At 51.8% G+C, this 26,837-nt stretch overlaps 1 protein-coding gene across 4 annotated transcripts in view; it reads right to left on the bottom strand.

Annotated features, from left to right (window-relative positions):
* Positions 1–26,837, bottom strand: part of GRIK5 (glutamate ionotropic receptor kainate type subunit 5) — a 76,064-nt gene that overhangs the window by 46,354 nt on the left and 2,873 nt on the right. For 3 of the 4 annotated variants that reach the window (XM_049900677.1, XM_049900678.1, XM_049900680.1), the window contains exons 2-12: positions 25,046–25,174; positions 24,557–24,721; positions 22,146–22,243; positions 21,892–22,057; positions 17,973–18,151; positions 15,986–16,039; positions 15,726–15,887; positions 13,841–13,993; positions 13,355–13,459; positions 13,138–13,245; positions 3,931–4,134 (exon numbers count right to left, since the gene is read on the bottom strand). In XM_049900677.1, the coding sequence (XP_049756634.1) occupies positions 3,931–4,134; positions 13,138–13,245; positions 13,355–13,459; positions 13,841–13,993; positions 15,726–15,887; positions 15,986–16,039; positions 17,973–18,151; positions 21,892–22,057; positions 22,146–22,243; positions 24,557–24,721; positions 25,046–25,124 (1,473 nt within the window). In that variant the 5' untranslated portion in view covers positions 25,125–25,174. The remainder of the gene's footprint in view (positions 1–3,930; positions 4,135–13,137; positions 13,246–13,354; positions 13,460–13,840; positions 13,994–15,725; positions 15,888–15,985; positions 16,040–17,972; positions 18,152–21,891; positions 22,058–22,145; positions 22,244–24,556; positions 24,722–25,045; positions 25,175–26,837) is intronic. The other variant, XM_049900679.1, reaches the window with a different exon arrangement.

Below are 26,837 nucleotides of genomic sequence, written 5' to 3'. Positions count from 1 at the left end.
CCACTGTTGCCCCTGGCTGATTCTTTGTCCTCACTTGAGCCGGCTTGGAACCTCTCGGAGGAGCCAACTCTTCAGACAGAATTGGACTGGACTATAAGTTAGATAATGATACTGGTGAGGAGTGAGCTTTTTGGCTCAAGTAGACACATGAGATTATGCGGGCAACTCCTGTCTAGAGGCGAGATGACAAGGCAGAGGGGGACAGGAGCTGGCTGAATGGACACGGGGAATACAGGGTGGAGGGAAGGAGTGTGCTGCCTCTTTAGGGGGAGAGCAGCTAGGAGTATATAGCAAAGTGTATATAAGTTTTTGTATGAGAGACTGACTTGATTTGTAAACTTTCACTTAAAGCACAATAAATAATTAATTAAAAAAAAAACTTTTGTGGGGGTGGGGTATACCACCAGACCTCCTGCTGTGGCCCAAACTCTTTGATCCGTGCTCAGTAAAAGCAAGGCCAAGTCTGGCTTGTTCGCGACCGCAAACACAGGGGCTAGCATAGGACCTGGTATACAGTAGGTGCTCAATATATACTGGGTGGATGGAGAATGAATGAACGCTGACAGGAATGATAATAATAAGAGAAAGAGAGCGCACAAATATAACACTCACTGCAAGCCAGGCTGGGTACTGAGCCCGAGACACAGATCCCCCCGTTTCATGTTCACAATCACCGTACACGCTAAACCAGTTAACCGGTTGCTGGGTAGTTGATTCTAACTCAAGGTGACCCCATGCGTGTCAGAGTAGAACTGTGCTCCATAGGGTTTTCAATGGCTGACTTTTCAGAAGTAGATTGCCAGGCCTTTCCTCTGAGGCACCTCTGGGTGGACTTAAAACTCCAGCCTTTAGGTTAGCAGCTGAGCTCATTAACTATTTGCACCACCCATGGATCTACCCTATGCGCTATTTCCCTAACTTTACAGTTGAAGAAGGTATGTTACAGGGAGGTGAAGTAACTTCCCCAAGGTCACACAGCTAGTGAGTGACCAAGTCAAGATTCCAGGAGAACCTGAGAAGGACCCTAATCACCAGCAACTGGCCCAAACCTGGCTCGTCCCAGGTATCATCTAGTGGGAGTTAAGACTCTTGCCCAAGGTCATGCAACTGTAACTAAGACTATTCTAGACAGTCCCCTTCTCTTTATGGGCCAACAGCTTGACATGGCCCAGTTTACAGTGACCTTCATTGGGGGCTATTCCTTGAAAAAAACCCAAACCAAACCCGTTGCTGTTGAGTCAATTCTGACTCACAGAGACCCTATAAACTAACACTTGTTGCCATAGAGTCGATTCCGACGCATGGCAACCCAGGAAAGATCACTTCTTTCTTGACTACTGTGCCACCAGGGCTCCTTGCTACTGCCCTCGAGCCTGCTTATTTCTGAGAGCCTTGATGTGGTTAAGAGATCGGCAGCTGACCCGAAAGGTCAGCTGTTCGAACCCACCAGCTTCTCTGTGGGAGAAAGAAGTGGCAGTCTGCTTCCATAACGATTACAGCCTTGGAAACCCTATGGGGCAGTTCTACTTAGTCCTACATGGTCACTATGAGTCCAAATCGACGTATGGCAATGTATGTTTTTGGGTTTTTGATGAAAAAAGACTTCCTGTGTCTCCGTGGCTGAGAAACAGAGGCCATGGGGAACGCTGACAGTCAGTGGGGTGGCGCCGGGGCACCAGCTCTGGTTCTCCTCTCCTCCTGTCTCATTAGGGATCTTTTCAGGCATCAGGCCCTTACAACCCATCCCAAGGCAGAAGCTTTCAAACCAGCAGGTGGCCTTCTGGGGCAGAGCCTCAGGGCCTGACCGTGGGGTGAAGTGGCAGAGACCAAGCAGCCAGGACTCAAGGGACCCCCTGCCTCCACTGAAGTGGCTCTGTCTCTGTTTCAGGGTTCTGAGGCAGACTTCAATCGGAAAAAAAGGTTGTGCTGTCAAAACCGTTTCTGAAAATCAGTGCCCTAAGGGATAAACGTCCTTGTCAAGAAAAGCAGCCTTTTTGTGTCTACCCTGGTGACATTCAGGGGCTTGGATGTAGTGATCACTAGGGTGGGAGAGACAAGAGGGTGAGAACTCCAGTACACCAGCCAAGTCCAAACTCAAAGTTGCCGAGACTGCTCCTGGCCATGGCTCCCTGCTCCGCACACCTGCTCTGTGTGGGGCCGAACCTGGCGGCCTGTCTCCCTCAGCACAGTCCTGCCTTGGGGCATTTGTCCACATGGTTTCTCTGAAGAACTGCATATCGGACCCCTGATCCCCCACAAGCAATGTGCTAGCTACTTGCCCTGTTCTCTGTAGCCCTCACTATAAACCTATAAGAGATTATCATCTTCATTGTGAAAAAGCCAGTTGATGTAGAACTGTGCTCCATAGGGTTTTCAATGGCTGATTTTTCAGAAGTAGATTGCCAGGCCTTTCTTCTGAGGCACCTCTAGGTGAACTTGAACCTCCAGCCTTTCAGTTAGCGGCCGAGCACATCAACTCTTTATACCACCCTGTGACACCCCATCTCAGGGTAGGGGGAAATTGAGGCTCAGAGAGGAGAAATGTCACACTTAAGATTCAAACCCAGCTTGGTCAGACTCCAAAATATTCTTTCCACTGCACCCCTGCCCACCTCCTCTCAGGCCCCCCTGCCTCCATCCAGACCCTGCCCACGCCCGGGGCCCAGCTGGTTCTTCTAGAACATTCCACTCTCTCTTACGCACATCTTTGTAAATGTTGTTCTCTGCTCGGATTGTATTCCCCTCCTCCCAGGCCCCCTTCACATTGCTGACTCCTTTGCCCCATTTGGGAGCCAGCTTGAGTGTCACCTCTCCTGCGGAGCCCTCCCTGGATGCCCCAGATGGGCCAGGAGCCTTCTTTGGGCCCCTCCTCTGAGCTGCCCCCCTCACGGCTCGGAATGCTCTGTGCTGTGATCATTTGCTTTTTAGCATCCTAAGGAGGCTAGACTCTTGGGGGCAGGGTCCAGGCCTGCTGTGCTCACTGCTGTATCCCACACCCAGCATGGCACAAGGCACCTAGCAGGAGCTCAATAAGCACCTCCTGTGTGAGTGAACAGAGGGGCCCTGGTGACACAGCGGTTAAGCACTTGGCTACCAACAGAAAAGTCGGTGGTTCGAGCCCAGTAGCCACTCCCTAGGAGAAAAGACCTGGTGATCTGCTCCCATAAAGACTGAAACCCCATTGACCATTGCCATCGAGTCAATTCTGACTCATAGTGACCCTACAGGACTGAGCAGAACTGCCCTGTGGGTTTGCAAGGCTGTGATCTTTAAAGAAACAGACTGCCACATCTTTCTCCCTCAGACCAGTTGTGGGTTAGCAGCTCAGCGCTGAACCACTGTGCCCCCGGGGCTTCTTCTGAAAAGCCTTGGAAGCCCAATGGGGCAGTTCTTCTCTGTCCTATTGAGTCGCTGTGAGTCGGAACCAACTTGACGGCAATGGGCATGAGTGAACGTGTGAGTTCAACGGGCACCGTGTGACAGCTGCACTTGTGCCCTCCCTGGCAGGTGCTGGGTACAGGGCACAAAAAAGGTGCAGTCCCTGGGCTCCTCACCCTAGCCCTGCCTCCTGCAGGAAGCCTCCCTTGACCACCTCGGGCTGTGCCCGATTTCCACTCCACGTCTCATTCCCACACTCAATAAATCTTGGAGCACTAAGTGCCAGATGCTGGGGCCAGGTGGTGTGAGGGGAGGGTTTGGCAAAGCTGGACATAGGAGGTGGTGGGTCACCTCTCCCCTCCTCTTCCCACCTCACGGCACTCGCCAGGCGCAGGCTCGCGGTGCACCATCAGTGTGGCTGGTGTGAGGAGCCCTGAAAGAACCCTTCCTCCTTTACCCTGTGCCAGATCGATCCTGAGGCTGGACTGGCTGCCTGCCCGCCTCAGCCGTGTGCTATGTGACCCACCCCCTCCAGTCCTGACGCAGCCGTACCCGGTTGATGAGCTCGCCAACCATGCCCGTCCAGGAGCCATTGGGCTCGGGCGCTCCGTACAGCCCGTCCTCTACCAGCCGCAGGCGGTAGCGAAAGCGCAGCAGCTCCGCCAGCTCCCGCAGCATGTCCACGCAGAAGCCCTCGAAGCGCTCGTTCCCCGACAGGGCCTGGAAGTTGGGCCGGCGCATGACGTAGGGGTTCTCCTGGTGGGGGCAGAGGGGACAGGGTCAGAGGCTGGGCGTGTGGGGACGGAGCCCCAGACAGGGCGGCTAGGTCAGAACGCAAGCAGCTCGCAGGGTGGGGACAGCGGATTCACTGCACACACTCCCCGACCTTGTGCAGTGCAGGAAGCCAGGGAGAAGCCCATGGACCTACCGGCCACGCACAGATCAGAGGGTGTCATTTTCACCTCACCAGCTAACTCGTTGTTCATTAGTCTCAAGCTCAGATGCCTCTGATGGAGACAGTAACTGAGGAGTGAGTCAGACCGGTTGGGGACTGTGCCAACCTGGAACAGGGGCTTTCACATCTTTTGACTATGACCTACGGTAAGAGATACCTTTTGGTTTGTAGCCCAAGTCACACACAGGTATGCATGTACTTAACTGGAATTACTTCCACAAAGGTCCTTACCCTTAGCGACTATGGTCAACATACTCTGATGTTTTCTGTTCTGCCGGACTTTGTTTTTTTACATGGTGGGGAGCAACCCACTAACCTGACTTCCTGAGCCACCCATATGTCTACCATTTGACAAGCACTGAAGAAAGTGTCCCCTACCCTGATGTACTTCCAGCCGAGAGCTGCCACGAGGGAAGTGGGCCTGGGATGCCAGATGGTCCAATCTTAAGGGAATTTGAAAACCTGGATTGTTTTATAAAATCTGATTATAAATGTTAGTTACTAACTCAAATTCCAATACCAATTTTTTTTATTTTTTATTTTCAGGCTTTGCAGGCCAAACAAATATATCTGTCAGTTTGCCATCACTGGTCTCTAGCCTATGGTTTGCTATGTTGACGCTTACTTCTGAGGGGTTTGGGCAAATCTGACTGACCCCGCTGTGCCAAGGAAGCACAAAAGCAGAGAGAGCATTCAAAGAGCAGTAAGGGGAGGCATCTGAAGATGATGGAGACAGAAGGGAAACTTAACTTGGCATAGTTATTGCCTAAACGATCGTTTGTGTTACTTTGGATTTATGAACAGAAGGACTTAAGAGACAGCCTTGCAGAAGCCAGAGGAGAAGAACTTGGATACCAACGATCACAACAGTGATGGACGCTGAGCACCGGCTGAGGGTCAGGCTCTGCCCTGTGTGTATCCTCTCAATTGTATCACTTACATCCTCATAATGACCTGAACTGGGAGATATTAGACTCACTGTGCAGACACGGAAACTGAGGCTCACATGATGTCTCTTTCCAGAGTCCTCTGATTCATTCGGCACATAACTTACTAAGCTCCGTGGTAGATACATGGTCCCTGAGTGGCACAAATGGTTTCCTCCCGACTACTAACCTTAAGGCTTGAACTCACCCAGCTGTGCTGTAGAAGAAAGGCCTGACACTCTGCTGCCATAAAGATTACAGCTAAGAGAACAGTATGGGGCAGTTCTACTCTGTAACACAAGGGGTTGCTGTGAGTCAGAATCAACTCGAAGATAACAGGTTTGGGGTGCGTGTGTCTGTGTGTCTGTGTGTGTGTGTGTGTGTGGTAGACAGGCTTGGCCTCAATATATTGCAGCTCCTCCCATCAAAAGGTAGAGTCGATGGAACTATTCCCAAAGCCAACTCTTCAGACAGGGATTGGACTGGGCTATAAGATAGAAAATGATACTGGTGAGGAATGAGCTTCTTGACTCAAGTAGACACATGAGGCTATGTGGGCAGCTCCTGTCTGGTGGGGAGATAAGAGGGCAGAGGGGGACAGAAGCTGGCTGAATGGACACGGGAATACAGGGTGAAGAGTAGGAGTGTGCTGTCTCATTAGGGGAAGAGCAACTAGGATTACATAGCAAGGTGTATATAAGATTTTATATGAGAGACTGACTTGATTTGCAAACTTTCACTTAAAGCAAAAAAAAAAGTAGAGTCGACTTCCCCACCCCTTGGATCTAAGCCAACCTTGTGGCTTGCTTTGGCCAACAAAATGTAGTGGAAGAGATGCTGTGTGGATTGCAGAGCCCAGGCCTCCAGAGCAACCTCTACTCTTGTCCTTTTGAATTCTTCCCAGAGACCACCATGCAAGGAAGCCTAGGCTAGCCTCCTGGAGGATGAGTGAACTGTGGCATGCCAACCAACAGCCGCACCAACACCATTCTGGGCCTTCCAGCCTAGCCTAGCTACCAGCTGAATGTAGCCACATGGGTGAGCCCAGGCAAGGCCAGTAAAGAACTCTTCGGCCAACCCATGGAACACTTGTGAAAAAGAATAAACTGATACTGTTTTAAGCCACCAGGTTTTGGGGTGGTTTGTCACACAGCAAAAGATAACTGATAGGATCTGCTACCATGAGGCCAGGTCCTGTTAAAGGCCCTGGCCTCCAGGGCCCTGCAGAGCCCCCAGCTGAGGGGCAATGGGATGGGGGAAAATCAGAGTTTTCTCTTTCTACCAAGCTGCCTTTCCAAATCCAAAACTGTGGAGCTGGGAGCAGGAATGTGAGACAATACTAATAATAGCAGCATCAGCTAGCATTTCTCGTGGGCTTGCTGTGTGACAGCTATTGTCAGCGTGGGAGGCCAGTATTATTACCTCTCTTCTCAAGATGAGGACCCTGAGGTACAAAGAAGAGAAGTATTAAGTGGTGAGATGGACAGGTCTGACTCCAAAGCTAGGTTCTTAAGGGCTGTACAGGACTGAGCTCAAGTGGACGGAACCAGAGGGCAGACATTGGAAGAGCCAGAAACAGAGACGGGAGATCAGCGCTGGTACCAAACATGGAGAATCAGAAATCTAGAGACAAGACCTCAGTGTGACAGCTGGAGCGTTCCGGTACAGCCCTCTTGATGACAGAGAAGGAAACCGAGGCTCAGGGAGGTCAAGGTCACATGGCTGAGTCAGGGCAGGGTGGATGGGAGACGTGGGCAAGGTGGGATTGAAAAACCAGTCGCTGTGCACGCCAAATCCCTTGTTCTTCCCACTGTGACAAGCTGTTCCCCAAATTCAAGACTGAGAAATTTTGATGGTGGATTTGGGTTCAAGACCCCAGAATCAGGGTCTGAGCTTACGGAGCCAGAAACAGAGATGGAGGCTGTGAACAGGACTCAAGATCAGAAGACAAGGATCTAGGACTCAACTTAGAGCTGCAGGTTGTTAGAACAGAAGGATTCTCAGAGAGCCTCTAACCCAGGGTTTCCAGGCTGCTTCAGAGAGAATCCTATGTGGGAGCTCAACATAGCAGACAGACAGTAGGATGCTGCAAAGTCCGAGTCTAAGAATTCACCCCACAAATGGCTGTGCACCTGTACTCAAAACTGTAGATCCAAAAGAGTCATTCAGCATTGCTTGCAGCAGGAGCAAAGACTAGAAACAACCTAATTTGGGACAGGTTTAAAAAGATTATCAATGTCATAAAAGAATCCCATGCAACTACTAAAATAACAAGATCTGTGAGTTATATTAAGAGGAAAGAAGCGAGCTACAGAACAATGTGTACAAAATGCTTTTCTTTCTAAAAGAAAGAGTGGGGATGTGCTTGTCTACACATAGGTATTTCTGGGAGGATGGTGGCCTCTGGAAAAAGAAGGTGGGGGACCAGGTAGGGAAGGAGACTGATTTTTTCACCCCTTACCCTATTTCTATCAGTCTTAGAAGGGATATAGTCAAGATGTGAGGTTGGTGAGACTTTGGCTAGCTAACATTGGACATGTCATCAGGAAAGACCGATCACTAGAAAAGGACATCAGGTTTGGTAAAGTAGAAGGTCAGCGAAAATGAGGGTAATGCTCAATGAGATGGATTGATACAATGGCCACAACAATGGACTCAAACATACCAACAACCACGAAAATGGGCAAAGGACCAAGCAATGTTTCATTCTGTTATACATAAGGTCGCCATGACTCAGAGCAGACTTCATCACACACAACAACTATGACCCTATGTCTGCTTCTTGAATTCTATTTTATGTAGGATTGTACTAACTTATGTTACTCTCTCTACACAACAAATTTAAAAACATGTAAAATGCATATAGAAATTTAAAGGGTCAAATGAGGCAAGGCGATCCAGAAGAACAACAACAAAACTGGAGGATTTAGTCTACCAAATATTAAAGCTATGGTATTTTCAGACAATGTGGTATTAGAGCAAGGATAAACAAACAGACAACGGAATAGACCATCCAGACACTCAAACACAAATGGTTACTTGATTTGTGCCAAAGGTAAGACTGCAGTGAAGACAGAAAAGAATGCTTTAATAAATGGTGTTGTTTAATTAAATATCCTTATGGAAAAAAAATGTATTCCGACCCTTCTCTCTCATAATACGTAAAAATCACTTACGGGCAGACTCCAGGTCTCAATGTATAAGGTAAAATAAATAAATAAATAAAATGTAAAAAGTAAAATAATTAAGTTTTTAGAAAACTAGTAGGAGGATATCTTCATGACCTTAGGATAGGCAAAGAATTCAAAAGTCCTAAATGAAGTAACCATAAAGTGGGGGGAGGGAAAAAAACTGATAAACTGGACTTGAGTAAAATTAAAAATAAAATCTTTTCATCAAAAGATACCAGTGAGAGTGAAAAGGCAAACCACAAATTGGAAGAAGATATTTGCAATACCTTCATCCAACTAAAGACTTGCATCCAGAATATGTAAACAACCCCCAAATCAATAATAATAATAAAAAAAGCCATATACCCCCTATTTTTTTTTTTAAACAGAAAAAGGCTTCAGCAAGGACTTCTCAAAAGAGGATTTCCACATAGCCAATAAACACAAAAAGGTGGTCACCTTCCCTGACCATCAGAGAAATGCAAATGAAAACAATATGATTGGTACCTTTATACACTCACCAGAATAGCTAAAGCGAAAAAGACAGTCAAAACTAAATGCTGGTGAAAACGTGGAGCAACTGAAATTCCCACTCATACACTGCTGGTGGGAGTATAAATTGGTACAACCACTTTGGAAAACACACCCCATCAACAGATAGATACACAGCCCATGATTTAGCAGTTCCACTCCTGAGTATATTCCTGGCCGGTGGAAATGCCTATATGTATTCACCAAAAGACATGTTAACAGACTGTGTATAGCAGTGCTATTCTTAACAGCAAAAACTAGAAACAACTCAAATGTCCATCTGCATTCGACTGATAAGTAAATCGTGGTACATTCATATAACAAAACACAGAGCTATCGCAATAAACTACTTGCAACATCAATGAATCTCATAAACACAATGCTGAGCAAAAAAAGCCAGACACGAGAGAGGGCATATAGCACAATGCTACTGACAGGAAGTTCAAAGGCAGACAAAACTAATCAGTGATGATAGAAGTTGGGGTAGCAGTTCCCTTGGGGAGGTTAGTGACTGGAAGGACCATAAGGAGGCTTCAGGGTGGGGGAGCTGGTTACACAGGTGTGTTTGGTTTGTGAAAATTCAATGAGAAGTACACTTATGATTTATACATGTTTCTACGTGCATGTTACACTTTAATACAAATCTCGAAACTAAAAACAAAAAATCAAAGTACAGTGCATTCTAGAACATTCCTCATAAGCTTGTCTGGGCCCTTTCATGAACCCAGGACTCAAATCCATACTCAGGACTTCCTGGAGTACAATTTAAACAATCCAATCTACTCCAACCACCTTGCTTTATCATGACTATTTTAATCAATCTCTTCACATGAAAAGAGAGAACAGAGAGGAAAAGAGACTTGCCCAAAGTCACACAGCATGTGGATGCAGAGCTAGGCCTAGAATGTAGCTCTATGGGCTTGGATAGAAGCAGAAATCAAGGCAGTGTGGGGCAAAGGTGCTGGATATCAAATTCACTCTGTCACCTCTAGCTAGGTGACCTTGGACATGCCACTTAGCCCTCCTGGGTCTTAGATTCTTCATCTGAAAAATGGTGGTCATAATGGTACCAACTTCAGGGCTGTTGTGAAGATCAAGTGAGTTAACATGCGTCCAGAGCTTAGCACAGTGCTCGTGGACATTAGCCTTGATTATTGCCATTTTATCAAAGATCAGGAACAAGAAAAAGGGACAGGAGCTTACACTGAGCATGTCTTCCAGGCTAGGCTCTGCAAGGCGGCTTTCTTGTCCCCTGCAATCTTCCGAATTGCCCTTCAAGTGGGCTCATTGGACCCATCTTACAGATGAGGGTAATGGAGACTGCAGTTAAAGAACTTGGACTGGCAGAGGGCAAGTTCAGGAGTAGGACAATATCTGTCTGGCTCCAGAGTAAGGGCTCTGACTGCTGCACCAGTCACCAAAGAGTAGGATGAGAGGTGACAGGTTCATGAAGGGACTGAACTAGGGACCAAAAGGATGCTCTGAGAAAATTCACAATGACAGAGCAGGCCCGATGCTGAGGACAGAAGGCTCCAGCACAGCCTCTGCCTCCTAGGGCCTGCTCTTGCCCTCCCACCTCCCCCGTGGGGGCCTTGCTCAGTCTCGGAGCCAGCCCCATGCCCTCCAAGCTCCAGACCTATAAAGCTCCCCCCCCCCGGGGGCAGCCCACCTGGCACTCTGTCCCCTGCCTCCTCCTGCTCCCTCACTCTGCCCACTCCACTGGTCACCATGCTGTCTGTGCCACTTCTTAACAGCACATCTGACTCCCCTTCTCCCTGCCAACATCCCCAAGCCTCGTCCTCTTCCACTGGGACCACCTCTCCTCTCCCCACAGCTTCCCTCAGGGGGCTCGAGTGCTTTCCTAAATCCAGATTGGGCCCTGGCCCTTCCTGCTCAACACCCTCCTTAGTTCTGTATGCCCCTAGGCTAAAGTGGAAGCACAGAGAGGTCCTTCAGAGGCCTTCCCCCGTCTGCTGCCACAGCCCCAAGCCCCCCATCACACCATTTCCCCTCTTCCCCATGCATGTTCTGTGCCAGGCATCGTCCTAGGCTCTGGGGACAGAGCAAGGAATAAGACAAGTCCCAGCCCACATCTTGGACCAGGGACCCAGTTTGCTTCACATCTGAATCCCCAAGTGTCTGACACAGGCCCTGCCCAGAAACACGTTCGTGAATGCATGGGGCACACTCAGCAGTGCACATCAACTCTCCGCTGCCTCCTCACCCAATATAACAAACACCTCCTGAGGACTCTGTGCCTCCCTGCTGCTCTGCTCCCCAGGATACCCCGCCCTCCTTCTCTGTGCACCCAAACTCCTACACAGCTTCTAAAGCCCCGCCTGATACCACCTCTTCTGGGAAACCTCCCTTGGGCCTTCTAAAGCTGAGCCAGCTCCTTCCTTCTCTGGAGGCCCCTCAGCCCTCGTCACCATTTTGGGATGTTTGTGTCCAGGTCTGTCTCCTCCATCAGACTGGGAGGCCCTCCCCCAATACCACTCAAGAGCAGGGAAACAAACCACCAGACCACCAGTGACTCACACCTGTGTCTCTGGAATTTGTGGAAGGCCCGGCACACAGCTGCTTCAGTAAATGCTTGTGGGATGAATACATGAATCAATCTACCACAAGAAGAGTGAAGGTCAGGAAGAGCTAACCAACACTGGCTCTCAGGGCTTGGGGAGATGAGGAGAGGAGTTTAAGAAAGAGATCGAAGCCCCCCAGGATCAGGGCTCAGCTCTCCTGATGTCCCCACCCCTGCCCCTGCCCCCGACCCAGGACCCCGTCTCCCTGGCCACACACCCATGCAGTGCTGGCTTCCCCCAGCCAGCACGGCCCGCCCCAGCCCTCGGGGCCCCTTGGGAGGCTGTTACTGCACGTCTGGTTTCCCTTCTGCAGGCCATTTGTCCCCCAGCAGGACACTGGGCCTTCTCCAGAGGAACACGAAGTCCCCTTCAGATCAGGAATTCCCTAGGGACTGAGGGGACGGCTCTGCGAATCCCTGCTTTAGGGGCCTCTAACATCCTGTGGAACCCTGCGGTAACCCTCTCTGAACCTCAGCCCACAGCCACTCCCGGCTCAGCTCACAGTCACCAAGGATCTCCCGAGGATGCTAGATGCTAGAGGGCCATGGATGGGGGTGACTCATGAAGAGTGTGGCTGCCTGGCATACCCAGCCCTGACAGGAAGCCTCCTGCTCACCAGGCCCATGGGCATCACCCCCTCCCTGACTCCCCCAGTCCTGCTGGCCCACTGTGCCTGGCGGGAGGCAGCAGGGCGCAGTGGAGGGGATGCGGGCTCTGGGGCCTGGCCCTCACTCCACCACGGACTGGCTGTGTGGCTGCTTCCTGAGCTTCCCAAGCCAGGCACTGGGTTTGGCCTATGGGACAACTGTGAGGTTTAAAGAATGACCCAGGAGAGGTCCTCACACAGCGCCTGGTGCAGGAGAGGTCCCCAAAGAGCATTTGCTGATGCATGAAGGGCTCCTCCGTCTCTGATTTTCTGTACCCTGTCCTCTTCAGGGCCTCAGCTCCCAGACTGGTAAAATGTGGGCACGGCCACACCAGGGGCTGCAGGACGACATCCTCAGCTGGTATTCAGGTACCAGGATTGGAACTTCAGAGCACAGTTGTTATTACTAAGGCTCTGGAGCCCTAGAGACACAGCTTCTGGTCCTGGCTATACCACCTTCTTGCTGTGTGACCCTGGGCAAGCTGCTTTACCTCTCTGAGTCCCAGTTTCCACACCTTCCAAATAGATGTTAAATAAGTTGACATACTCAGTGGGCAAGTGTGACAAAATGATCATTCCAGCGATTGTGGTTTCCACAGCCTCCTGGGGGCCAGATATGGCCCCAGGAGCTGTGTTGCCCTCCCCGCTGCTCGATGGCAGCTCACGGGGCAGAGACCCATTCTCAGGCGGTGCAGAGCCGGGGCTGCACCTGGGCCAATGGCACAGCCTGTGCCCTCACTCTGCAGCCAGCAGGCAGCGTAGCAATTCAATGGCTATAATCTGAGGCTGCCTGGTGCACGTGTCACGTCCCCCCGCTGGCCTGTGCAGCTTGTATTGGCCATGGCATCTCTCCACTTCCCAGGGGGAAGAGGGCTGGGCTCAGGCACTGATCGGGAAAGGCACGGCACTCAGGCCGCCCACCCTCAGCTCCCCAGCTATAGCTACTCACCAGGATGGTGGTGACCACCAGTGTCTTGTTGGCCAACGTCTGTGACAGGTTGATGTCCAGTGTGGTGGCATTCATGGCTAGGGTCCGGTTAGAGTACCACACCCCAATCTGGGGACAGAGAGGGTGCCATCAGCACAGGCCCTGCATGAGAACACAGCCATCCCTGGGCCGCCCCAGCCCTCCTGTCAGACTGAGGCGTTGCCATGGGCCTACTCACCTCGCGGTGGCCCTGCCGGGACTTCTCCAGGATGCGCAGGGTGTAGTTGGTCCTCTGCCCTTTGCTGTTGAATTCGACCCGCCCGGTCAGCCCATCATACTCTACCTAGCAGGGCGGGGAGGTGGGACAGAGGGAGGGGTGGCAGGGGCCCAGAGGGGCAAGGCCCCCGCAGAGGAAGGTGCAGAGACAGGTGGAGGGGACATGGGCGAGGGACCAGGAAGGACAATAGTCAAAAGAGCAAGACAACACACAGAGGGTCACATGCAGGAGGATGAGGAGAGATGGGAACAAAGGAGCAGAGAAAGAGCGAGCCCCAGAGAGAGGGGTTCCCCAGGTGGTGGAGGAAGGGCAGTGTAAAGCCCAGGCGGTGAGTGGGGTTGGAGGTGGCAGGAGAAGGCAGAGAGGGGCCACGGGGGGACACAGTGAGTGTCCCATCGTGGGTGGTCGCTGCCCTGCCCCCTCCGCTCTCCCCCACTCCCAGCTCACCATGCGCAGATAGTTCATGAGGCTGGTCCCGTGGGGCCAAATGTTGGCAGATGTACAGGCCAGAGGTTTGACACCAATCTCCTGGCTGCGGTTCAGCTCTCGGACAGCATTCACTACCACATGCACAGCGTCGAACATCAGGGCAGCTGAGAGCTGTAAGTGGGGGAGAGGTGAGGGGCAGGAAAGAGGCAGCCAAGCCAGGGGAGCCCCCCATGCCCTCAGACAACTCGTCTCTCCCCAGGAATGGGAAATCAGGTGGCTGAGGAGTGAGGAAGGGTCCCTGGGTGTCTTTCTCAGTAAGTGTGGATGATGGGACGAAAGGTGGACCTGCTACCCGTGCTTTTGTGGGCGCAGCTCTGTCTGACTGGGTGTGGCCATGTGTCTGTCTAGGGAAGGGCATGGCCATGGGAGTTCACCTGCACGACCAGCTGCTTCGCCCACAGGGAGGGTATTGTAGGCCTAGGGTGTGCTGAGAACCTGTGTCTGTGTGGCCGGTGCAGGCAGGGGAAGACAGCCATAGCCTGTCTGTGGGTCTAGGGCACGTTTCTGCGCACGGGGCTGGACGAAGGTGCCTCTGCATTATACACTGGGTGGCCGTGATGCTGAGGGAAGCAAGAAAGCATGACGGTCATGAACCTGACCTGGGAGGTAAGGCAGCTCTGAGCAGAGGCCCGACTCTACTATTTCCTGACTCTGTGACCAAGACTGAGTCCCTGTGTCTCTCTGAGCCTCAGTTCCTTCCCCATAAAATGGGGATGGGAAGAATCTCTGCCTCAGAGTACTGTTGGAAGTATTAAATGAGGTAACATACGTATGGTGGTCAGGACAACGGTTGGCACACGGGAAGCGTTTGGTCTACACGGGCCATTGCCCTGTGCCCAGAGACCATGTGGGCGTGCATGTGTGTAAGAGAATAAACTGTAGTTGTTACTTTGTGAGAGTGGAACGTCTGTGTTCTGTAGGTGTGCGCAGGGGTGCACATGAATGAGCCTGTCTCATGTCGGTGCATGTGACGTGCCTGCCTGCACACTTCTGACTGCACGGCTCCATGTGCTGGGTCTTTCTGTGAACAAATACACATAAAAATGCAGTTTTCTATGTCTGCATTTATTCAACATATATTTACTGGACACCCTACAATGCTGCTTTATGGTAGGTGCTGGGGATACAATGGTGAACAAGACAGACAGACAGACAGACACCGCTGCCCTCATGGAACTTACAGTCTGTGTGTATATATACAAGCAAAATACAGAATAAGCCACGTGGCAAACAGATGAACAGAGATAGGTGCTAGGAAAAAAAGAAGGCAGGGAATGGGGCTAAGACACAGGTTGTTATTGTTAGGTATTGTCAAGTCAGTTCTGACTTATAGCGACCCTCTAGGACAGAGTGGAACTGCCCCATATGGTTTCCAAGGAGTGGGTGGTGGATTTGAACTGCTGACCTTTTGGTAGCAGCCAAGCTCTTAACCACTGTACCACCAGGGCTCCTACATGTAGGTAGTTTGAGATTTTTTTAAACAGGAGGCCAAGGAACAATAACCAAAGACCCAGTGAGGTGGGATCAAGCCACTGGTTCTCTGGGGCAGTGTCTGCGGCGGGAAGAGCAAGTGCAAAGCCCCTGAGGCATGCACAAGCTTGGGATGGCAGGGGCACATCGAGGAGGCCAGCGTGGCTGGGGCAAAGGGGGAGGTGGAGAGGAGGACCACAGCAGTCAGGCCTGTCTCAGGACCCCATGTGAGGCCTGGTGGCATTTATGCTGAGAGCGACTGGAAGCCCTCAGGGTCCTAAGCATGATCTGACCAAGGTTTTAAAGGGGTTCTCGTGTGTGTCTCTGGGTGTGACTAAGGGTCTGTGTGTCCGGGGCCAGGGCGCGTGCTCACCGCAGGGCCCGGATAGGTGCTGGCTTCACAGTTCTCCCTCCAGGACATGTTAAGGCTGCGCACGAACTCGGGGTAGAAGGGGTGGGAGGTGTTGAACATGGAGAAGCCCAGGATGTTGGAGGAGTCCTCCACGATACCGTCCAGATGCAGGATGGGGAAGTCCTGGCACCAAGGAGAGGCGGTGAGGCCTGGGCCAGGACCCAAGAGGGCAGACGCTGTGGGAGGGAAGTGGGGGCAGGAGGGCTGGAGGGGATACGCACCATGGTGGTGAGGATGTACTTGTAAAACGCTGAGGTCATTCCCAGCTCCGAGGCCTGGGGGACACAGGAGATGCAAAGAGGCCACGCGAGAGACAGAGACCCACAGACCGAGGTGGGGAGAGCTCAGGAGAGGAGGCGCAATTACAAGGCGGGTCCGGCAAGCAGACACCCCGTTGGAAACACAGTTAAGAGACCCCCGGAGACAGGGAGAGACGAGGAGAAGGAGATTCGTGAGGGCAGAGGAAGAGCTGGCCCCTCATGCCCCACCCCGTTGACTGGCAACTCAGGCAGAATGGAGATTTGGTTGGAGGAGAGACTGGGGCCCTGGAATGCCCCCGTCCCATATTAGGGAGCCCAAAAGATCTTCCCGGTGGGAAGGCAAAACCTTAACCCTCATCCCACCTAAACCCAAGTTTGAGCAGCCAATATGGAGAGCTCAGCTTGCTCACATGGTCAGAAAAACTACCCCCGCCATCTTTAAAGACACTTTGCAACGACCGAAAGGCAGCCAATTTGAATTTCAAGATTCAATTTTTGAGTCTCCTTTTCTCACAGGTCATGGCCACCCTCAGTGTGTCAGAGTAGAATAGTGCTCCACAGGGTTTTCAGTGGCTGATTTTTCAGAAATAGATCACCAGGCCTTTCTTCTGAGGCTCTTCTGGGTAGACTCGAACCTCCAACTTTTTGGTTAGCAGCTGAGTGCTTTAACATCAGGCTGCCATGAGTCGGAATCGACTGAAGGGCAACTGATTGGTGGTTTTCTCAAAGACCTCGAGGAGAACAAAGCTGGAAATCTTTCTAGGCCAGGAGGGCTCAGTCCTGTCTCCCCTACAATAATCCTAATATTAAATGATGCCAGCTTCAAGAATCCTGGCAGCATCTAGGCTCAGCAGTATCTCGGGGGTTACAGGCCCACTCAACAGAGAGGGAAGCACAAGTTTGGAGACAAAAATGACAACTGGTCACACAGTCCGCAAGGGAGGTGCCAGGATTCCAGCCCAGGCCGACCTGTGCCCCAAAATCTTTTCCACAAGCCCTCCTACTTGACAACCCTATGGATTCCATTCACACTTCTTTCTGTAAGCTACGATCAGCAGTAACATATGGTTTTAATAAAAAAAAAAAAAAACTGGAGAAAAATAAATAATACAAATTTGATTAAGAAGAAAAATTTAGAGCAGGGAAGCCTATTAATGATTAATGAACATGGGTCACTGGCAGACAGAACATGTCGGGCCCTGGAGGATGGTCCTGGCACCGGTCCCTCCTATGTGAACTGAGCCAGGCTTCTCCCCTCTGAACCCCAGCTTCTCCATCCACATAGTATCATCATAGTTGCCACACAGGGCAGGGCAAGAGGCAAATTAAATAATACATGCAAAGCGCCTCAACACAGAGCCTACCACAGAATGGGTTCTTGGAAAAAATAATATAGCCACCGTGCAGCTGGAGTCCCTGAGTGGTACAAATGGTTAACATGCCTGCCAACTAACCAAAAGGTTGGAGGTTTGAGTCTACCGGGAAGCACCTCAGAAGAAAGGCCTGGCAAGCTACTTCTGAAAAATCCGCCACTGAAAACCCTACGGAGCATAGTTCTACTCTGACATATATGGGGTTACCATAAATCAGAATCGACTCCATGGCAACTGGTGCTGGAACCAACTAGCCAGCATTTCTTCCGGCCAGGCCCCATTACAAGTTGTTTACACGCCATCGGCTCATTTGGTTCTCACAAGAACCCACTGAGATAGGACTACAATTTTCTTCACTTCCACAGAGAGGTGAGGTGACTGCCCAGGGTCCTAACCTGAGTTGAGGGACCAGCTTCCTGGTTATCATCTGCACATCTGCTCTGAGCAGAGGGTTTCGAGGCCCATATTTAACCCCTGGGGCAACTGCGGCCCATGGGCAGTGGGTAACTTGCTCAGTTACCCTATGTTTCTGCCCCCGACCCTCCAGGGAATCAGAGGCAAACGGGGGGGCACACCTTGCGGAGGATGAGGTGGGAGATGGACGCGTTGGCATCGATGATGATGGTGGACACCTTGTCGTCGCGGATCTCCTTCAGCAGTGGCGTGGGGTCTCGGCTGTCGTCCAGCATCCTCACCGACAGCGTCTCCTTAGAGATGAGGAACCCGCGCACCAGTTCCTCCAATCGCAGCAGGCCTGATGGAGAGGTCGGTCCTCAGGGTTAGAGCCTTCCATGTGCCCAAGCATGAGGCAGAGGCCCCTTCCTCATCCCCCGCACAGGTGCTAGGGAGAGACTGGAGATGGGGGGTAGTTGTCTAGAGCGCAGCTGGGTCCCTCTGGGCATGGGCTCTGGGACCTGGTCCCTAGGTCCTCCCAAATTAAAATCTCCAGCCTAGACCTCTTCCTAGAACTCCAGACTCCTGCTGCTTCCTGGCCTCCCCGCCAGGATGCCTGACAGGATCTCAGACTTGACACATCCTGCTCCTCTCTCCCAAACCACCACCTCCAGCCTTCCCCATGGCATGGACAGCGGCTCCATCCTTTCAGGCACTCAGACCACAACCCCTTATGTCAGCCCTGCTTTCTCTCTTTCTTTTACACTCACGCACACAGCATCTACAAATCTTGTCGGCTCAAAACATATCAGACACAAATGGACCACAGCACCACAGCCTCCACCAGACTGAGTCCAGCACAACTAGATGGTGGCCGGCTACCACTATCAACTGCTCTGACAAGGCTCACCATAGAGGGTCCTGGAAAGAGCTGGAGGAAAATGTAGGACAAAATTCTAACTCATAAAAAACAAAACAAAAAAAAGACCAGATTTACTGGTCTGACAAAGACTGGAGAAACTGCAAGAGTATGGCCCCTGGACACCTTTATATTTCAGTAATGAAGTCGTACCTGAGGTTCACGTTTTAGCCAAGATTAGACAGTCCATAAAACAAAAGGAGACTAAATGGACACATCAACCCAGGGGCAAGGAAGAGAAGGCAAGAGGGGACAGGAAAGCTGGTAATGGGGAACCCAAGGTTGAGAAGGAGACAATGTTGACATGTCGTGGGGTTGGCAACCAATATCAAAAAACAGTATGCGTATTAATTGCTTAATGAGCAACTAGTTTGCTCTGTAAACCTTCATCTAAAGTACAATAAAAAAAATCAAATACAACAATTGTTGTGCCATCCAAGACATAACAACTGGTCTCTATTTACCTGCAGCAACAGAGGAAGGAGAGTCAGGAATAAGAGGAGGAAGTGGACTGTGTGGCTAATTGCCTCCACGAAAAACTGCCTCCTTTGTCATGACACCACAAGAACTGGATGATGCCTGGCTACCATTACTGAAATTTTGATCAAAGGGTGTATAGACGAATCTTGATCAAAACAGGGAAAATGTGGAACAGAATTTAAAATTCTCATGGAATCCAGACTCTAGACTTTCTGGAGCCATGGAGGCTGGATGAGCCCCCAAAACTATTGCCTTGACATAATTTTTAAACCTTAAACCAAAAATATCACTGACAGTCTTCTCAAAAACAAACAACAGTTTGGCTTAACTAGTAAAGAGTGTCTGTCTTGAGCATTACACTCTTTTAAGATCTATCTATATGGGATCAAACTGATAATATAAACTCATAAGATTAGACAGAACCTTAGGGGACAGTGAGTTTATGTTAATGAGGGAGGGACAACTCAGAAAAGAAGGTGAGAATGGTTGGACAACTCGAAGAATGAAATTAATATCATTGAATTATACACGTAGAAACTGTTGAATTTGGTGCATTTTCGCTGTGTATATTCTCAACAATAACAAAATTAATAATTTAAATATACATATATCAGACCCCATCACATAACATCACTGTCACTACCCTTGTCCAGGCCACTGCCATCTCTTGCCTGTTGCAATAGCTACGGTTGCTCCCTGAGTCTATTCCCACACAGCAGCCAGAACGATGTAGATCAGACACGTTCCTCCTCTGCTCCAAGCCCTGGAATGGCTTCTGATTTCACTCACAGTAAAGGCCAAAGCCCTCACCAAGGTGTACAATGCACCGAACAACCTGCCCGCCCACCCGTTATCCTACAGATCTCATCTCCCCCACTCCTCATTCACTCACTCCAGCCACACTGGCCTCCTCACTGTTCCGCACACACGACAGCCATGCTCCTGCCCTGTGGCCTTTGCACTGGCTGTTCCCTCTACCTGGACACTCTTCCCCCAGATATACGCATGGCGCCTTTCCTTACTTCTTTCAAGTCTTTGACCAAATGTCACCTTCTCAATGAGGTCAAAGCCAATCATTCCATTTAAAACTGCATCCTACTCCAGCACTCCTTGGAGCCGTGGTGGCGCAGTGGCTAAGAGCTTGGCTATTAACCAAAAGATTGGCAGTTCAAACCCACCAGCTGCTCCTTGGAAACCCTATGGGGCAGCTCTACTCTGTCCTACAGGGTCACTATGAGTCAGAACCAACTTGAAAGCAATGGGTTTTTTTGAGTTTTCCAGCACTCCCAATTCTCATTATCCTGTTCTATTTTTTTCCATAGAACTTATTACCTCTAAATATATAATTTACTTATTTATGATGTCAGTTGCCTAACTCCTCTTATTAGGAACCCTGGCAGCACAATGGTTAAGTGCTCTGCTGCTAACCAAAAGGCTGACAATTTGAACCAACACAGCTGCTCTGTGGGAAAAAGGCCTAGCAATCGGCTTCTGTAAAGATTACAGCCAAGAAAACTCTATGCGACAGTTCTACTCTGTCACATTGGGTCACTATGAGTCGGAATCAACCTGTCAGCACCCAACAATTGCCTAAGTCCTCTCATTAGTATATAAGTTTGAAAAGGGCAGGGATTTTTGTCTGTTTCATTCACTGTTGTGTCCCTAACACCAAAAAAAAAAAAAAAAAAAAATCCGGCACATAGCAAGTGTTTAATAAATACCTTCTGAAAGACAAATTTCTTCTAGAAGCGACTGAGCATGGCCCTCTCTCTCTCTCAAGCTCCACACCCACAAATCCACCAGCCAATTGGACATCTCCACTTGAATGTCTCAAAGACACATCAAACCCAATGCATCCCCACTGAACAGTTTTCCTCCTCCCCTAGCAAAACCTGGTCATCATCCAGGACCCCGCCTTCCCCTATCCCTCCAACCAATCCCTCAGCATGGGCTCTCTTCCTCAAGCCCTCCTGGCCTCTCCATCCTGACTCAAACCCACATCCCCTCCCCTGCCTGGCCACAGGTCCTATCTCCCTGCCACATATCATGCCCCTCACCAGTCCCTTGTCTACATGGCAGCTAAAGAGATCGTCCCACGGTGCAAATCTGGTCGCACCCCCTGGCCCCACCCTGTGAAGAAGCCTCCTACAGCTCCCCACCATCTTCAGAAAACAACACGAGGCCAAGCTCCATGCCCCCCAACTCCAGCTGAGGAGAGCAGCTTTTAGCCACGCTCCCCTAGGCCCCTGCCCTGCTCAGCCCCACACCTCAGGTCCAGCTTAGATGTCCCTTTCTCTGGGACACGGGCTTTGTACGTTCCCTCCTGTGTGCGTACCCCGACAAAGCACACATGGCTCCACATTACAACTGCTCAGCTGCCTATGTCTTCCATTAACTTGGAGTGCTGTGAAGTCAGGGGCCACGCCTAGCACTACTCACCACGAGACCTCCAAGGCTGAGGAGAGGGCCCTGCACACAGTAGGTGCTTAGTAATCACCTGTTGACTAGATGGGTCTCCTCTGAAGGGGCAGGGTTGGTCTGTGGAGCCCGAAGAGGGAGGGCTGATGGGAACTAGGAGAGCCTAGTACCTGGGCCCCCAGAGGTTATAACCAGGGGCCTAGACGGCTGTCAGACACCTAAATCCCTTGGGAAGGGGAACTTGGGGGAAACAGAATACAGAGCGTCTAGCTCTTTGCCCTCACACTCAGCCTTGGCGCAGATGAGGCTGGCCGAGGGATAGTTGAAAGACTTGAGGATTCGGGAGACAGCCAGGCTGACGTCCTCGTTGCTGGGGTACAGGCTGACAGACGCAAAGCGAAGGTACTGAAGGCGGGGTGTCTCCTCAGGGCCCACCTTGATATGAGGGATCTGAACAGAGAAGGAGCCTTTGCTTCCATCCTGTTCCCTCCTCCCCTGTCCTCACCTCCCAGGGGCCCACCCACACTCCCCACCTCACCTCCTTCTCCCCACAGATATGGCTCACGGTAGATGCAGATGCAGGGCTGGACGAAGGTCCTAGGACAGACACGACCCCCTTGGGCAGGATCTGACACACTGCGGGGGGGACGGGAGAGACCACAGGGTCAGTGACCTTCCCCCTCCTCACCTTCCCTACCCCAGGGGACCACCTGGCCCAGGAGAAGATCCAGACCCTCAGAGCTGCCTCATCCTCCGCCACCATCCAGGACTCAAAGACCCATTCCCTGACCCTATCCAACTCAGTGGACAAAAGGAGGGGGCAACAGACAGAGACTGGGAGACATAGCAACAGAGGGACAGGCAGACCAACAGGGAAACAAAGGAAGGGATGAGAAGACACCAAGGCCTCCTTCTGTCTGAAATCCAGTGCTGGGTTTCTCAGCCTTTATCCTTCTCCACCTTTTTAACCATGATGCACCCAATACCTAACCCTAAGCTGCCACACGAACCCCATGCTGAGTTCCCCTGGACCCTCTACCACTCTAAACACCGCTCTTCTGTCACATTTACTTGCTCCTCTTCCTTCCTTTCTCTTCCCCTCAAACGTGTGGGTGCCTCAAGACGGGGAGGTGGAAAGCTGTTGGTTTCGCCTGCCGGAGCCCTGATTTTTCCTCCAAGAACTGTCTCTGCCCTTCAGCCCAGGTGGTTCCCAGGATTGACTGGTACACGCCCCAAGCCTGGCCAATCACAGAACCACACCCTCCTGGTCACAGTGATTGGTTCAGAGATGGGTGTGGGCCCCAACCAGACCAATGAGAGCTTTTCCCAGGTCTTCTGCTACAATTACAATTGGGTTTGCTAATCTGGTGAGATGGGAGCACTGAGCTGCTAGGGGGCCATCTTGCCGCCAGTTGGGAAGGGCATGCATGAAAATATAGCCAACTCAGAGAAAAATAGGACCAAAAGACGAAGACAGAGATTGCTGGGACATCATTTGAGCACCTGGATCCAGCCATGCCTGAAACCGATGCTTAGGCCTTTTAGTTACATGAGCTGATTTAAGTTTTTTTTCCCTTAAGTCAGCCTGAGTTGGACTTCTCCCACATCCACCTAAAAGTATGATAACTGAATAACTCATCTTCCTCCGAACTTCCTCCTTCCATGTCCTCCACGTTGGTGAGGACCCCACCGTTCCCACAGACCAGACACCTGAGAATGATCCTTGCCTTCTCTCTCTCTCCTTACAGCCAATGAGTCACCCAGTCCTGTCCCTTCTTCCTCCTCAAATTTTCTCACATCTGTCCCCTTCTCTTCAACCCCTCTGTCCCTGCCCTACTTTAAACTTCTCAACTCAAGCAAGCACCAGCCTCATCACTGAACTCTGTGTTTCCAGCCCCCTGCCCCATACCCCACCATGCCTTGCCTCATATACAGCTTCTAGCCTCACCTTCCTGAAGCCCAGCTTTGACCACACTCCCTGGTCTAAGCCTGTCTATGGCTCCCCACTGCCCAGGGGTGAAGGTGGCATCTTTACCCTGGCACCACAGGCCTCCTCAAGCCAGCTGCCAATTTCCCCAGGCATACCTCCCACTGCCCAGTCACGTGCCAGCCCAGAAGTCTCTCACGATCCCCCTAAATATTCCCCAAGTCCAAATGGCCAGGAGAGGTCCAACCCCATGCCCTCTGCTCCTTGGCTCTTAGCATCCTTCCCCACCAGCTCTCAGACCACAGGCCCAAGCCTAGAATGCCACCTGCCTCTTCACTCTCCATCCCAGCTTCTCCCAAATCGGGTTCTGCCTGCACCAGTCAAAAAAGTCTGAGAAACACTGCCCCATTCTCCTTCGCAGTGACTTGAAACATGTATGGATACAATAACATTTCTGAAAAGGCCTACAGGAAAGAAAACTGTTCAAAGCACTTTCTAAGGCAGCATTTCCCAAAAGTCTATGACCCCAGGACATCTGTGCAATGGATACTTACTAACATTCATGCAGTCAGCTAGTATCCAACAGCTATTTCTATGACTCTGTGTGGCAGGTGTTCCCACGGCAAACTCAGCAATGTTGCTCCTTCTACCTCTGCTCACCTGTCAAGGCTCAGCTTCATTCTCGCTTCTCCAGAAAGTCTTTGTTGACCTCGCCCCTGAGTTCCCCTGGCCTCACTCTCCAGCCCTGTTGCTCAGCTCTAGGGGCTGACAGCTGTCCCCATATGAGGCTCTAAGCTCCCCCAGGGCAGGGCTGGGGTTCACATTCTCAGCACCCACCCAGCCCAGCAGCTACCACCTAGGGGAAGGAGAAAGGAAGGGGGAAGATGGAGCTAGAAGAGAACAAGACCAAGCTGAGCGGTCAAGCCAGAGGGACAATCTGAGGGCCATAGGAGGACAGGCCTGAGCAGAGCTGCAGCTTGCCCCACCTCACCCTTCCCCCCACCCCCTATGGCCCCACTCACTGGTGTCCGTGGTCTCGTACTGGCTGTCCCGCTGCAGCTCAAAGATGTCTACTTCCACTCGGGCTTTGGCTGGGACCTCGATGATCCCGTTGATCTGCTCCCGGGCCAGGGCCAGGGCCAGACGCTCACCTCGGCCACACACTGTCTGGTCGTCCAGGATTGCAGCTGAGGGGACACAGGGGCTGGGGACCAGACTCCTGGCTCCCCAAGGGCAAAGGGGGCTGGGGACCTAGACTTCAAGGTCCTGAGGAAGGGGGGGCTGGGGCCTGGACTCCTGGGTCTGAGGGAGGAGGGGGTTGAGGGTGCAGACTCCTGGGTCAGAGGGAGGAGGGCTGGCAGCCTGGACTCCTGGTTCCTGAGGAAAGCTGAGAGCAGAGGCCCAGATTTCTGGGTTCTAAGGGGCTGGCATGCCTGGGCCCCCAAAGAAGAGCCCCAGGGCCAGACGACTGGGTCTCTGAGCGGGCAGGGTAGGGTGATTTCGGGCCTCACCCATGCGCAGTGATGAGAGCACCTGGCAGCTGGGGCTGGCGAAGGCAACAATCAGCAGCAGCAGCAGCTCAGCCGGCATCTTCCTCCCCTCCTCATGGGGACGCAGCTGCCGCGGCCCCCACTCGCCACCTGTAGGGAGACCCCCGGCCCAGGGGGTGACTGAGCCCTCCTGGAGGACAGCTGGAGGGGGCGGTAACTCAGGTAGGGGCAGACTCCAGGACATTGTGGGTGAGGAGTTTGCAGCTCTGAAGGGCCCTGCCCTGGTGAGAAGCTCACAATACCAAGAATACTGCTGGAAGGGTGGCTCAGGCTCTGAGGGGGCACTGCCTGAGGGAAGCCCACAGCACCAGGGGCACTGTTAGGGAGAAGCACTGCTAGAGGATGCCTACGGCTATCAAAATGGGAGGAGGCATTTATGGCTGTCAGGTAGGGGCAGAAACCCAAGAGCCATCCCTACCCCAATAGGGAACCAGAAAGTACCACCACCACCCCTCACCCAGTCCCACCCCTGTCTTTGGGCAGGCGGCCGTTACTAGGCAACAGAAACCAGCTGGAGAGGATGCAGTGGTTGCTAGGCAACCCCATCTCAGGCCTCACTTGCCACCTTTCTGACGTCCCTGGTTCCCACAATCCTACATCCCTGGTTCCCACAATCCCACTGGGACAGAGGCCTGGACATCCGGGATCTGGAGGGGGGAGTATCCGGGAGTGAGGAAACTTGGGGAGAGAGACAAGAGAGATGGGGAGTGAGAGAGAGACATGGAGACACAGATGGAGACAGATGGATGGACCCAGGATGGCAAAGGGAGTTAAAGAAAAAGAGTAGACAGACAGAAAGAGTAAAAGAGGCTTAAAGGGAGGAAAAATGAGAGACTCAGAAAAAGAAAAAGGACAAATAGGCAAAAACCAAACGGGATGAAAGATGATAAGTGGGGAACGAAATGGAGAAACAAAGAAAAAGAGTTACAGGGAGTCAGAGAGAGGGACCAAAAGAGAGAAGAGATTGGAGAGAGGGAGACGTGGAGATGGAGAGAGAAAGGACAGAAACAGGGACAGGAGGAGAGGAGGCAGCCACAGAGGGGGAAACCAAGATGCAGGAGAGACAGAATGAAGACGACAGAGGATGGAGGGAGAACACAGACCCAGGATGCAACCTGAAAGAGCCGGAGGGGACAGAGTGGGGACCGCAGGGAGGAGGCTGCCTGCTAGAGTGGGAACTACACCGCGGTTCTGATCTGGGGAGCTGAGGACAAGGGGGAGAAGATGCATCTTTGCTCTTCATAACTGCTCCACCCCTGGGGAGTTAGGGATGCCTCTGAGTGCCCCTGACCTGCTGCAGGGCAGCCTCTGGCTTCTCACCCCACCAGGCATAGATGAGTGTGGCCAGATCCAAGCCTTCCCCTGGCTGAGGACCGTGCCCCAGGGGAAGGCACACTAGGTTTGCATGGGAGAGGGTTACTGTGGAACCTGGTATGCTGTGAGTTGAGCTTCCACCCCAGCACCCCGGCCCATGGAAGGAGGACTTGAGACGGTGAGATGGCAGAAGGAGAACTGCTGGGGAAGGGCAGTGCCACAACTCAACACTTCAGCCTGGCTCATGGGGCCAGGCCAGGCCAGCCCAGGCCAAGGCGGCAGGAGCCCCCATCAGTCCCTGCTCTGCCCCAGGCTCACTGCATGACTTTGAGCCCTGTCTCTCTCTCTTTCTGACAAAGGTGCTGGGGAGTGGGAGAGCCTGGCAGGCTGGCCAGGAGCTGTGGCCTGTAGCTTCTTTTGAAGGTGAGGGCTTGTCAAG

The sequence above is a fragment of the Elephas maximus genome, chromosome 11 (genome assembly GCF_024166365.1).
Source record: "Elephas maximus indicus isolate mEleMax1 chromosome 11, mEleMax1 primary haplotype, whole genome shotgun sequence".
Classification (NCBI taxonomy): domain Eukaryota; kingdom Metazoa; phylum Chordata; class Mammalia; order Proboscidea; family Elephantidae; genus Elephas; species Elephas maximus.
This window is presented reverse-complemented; position numbering and strand designations above follow the sequence as displayed.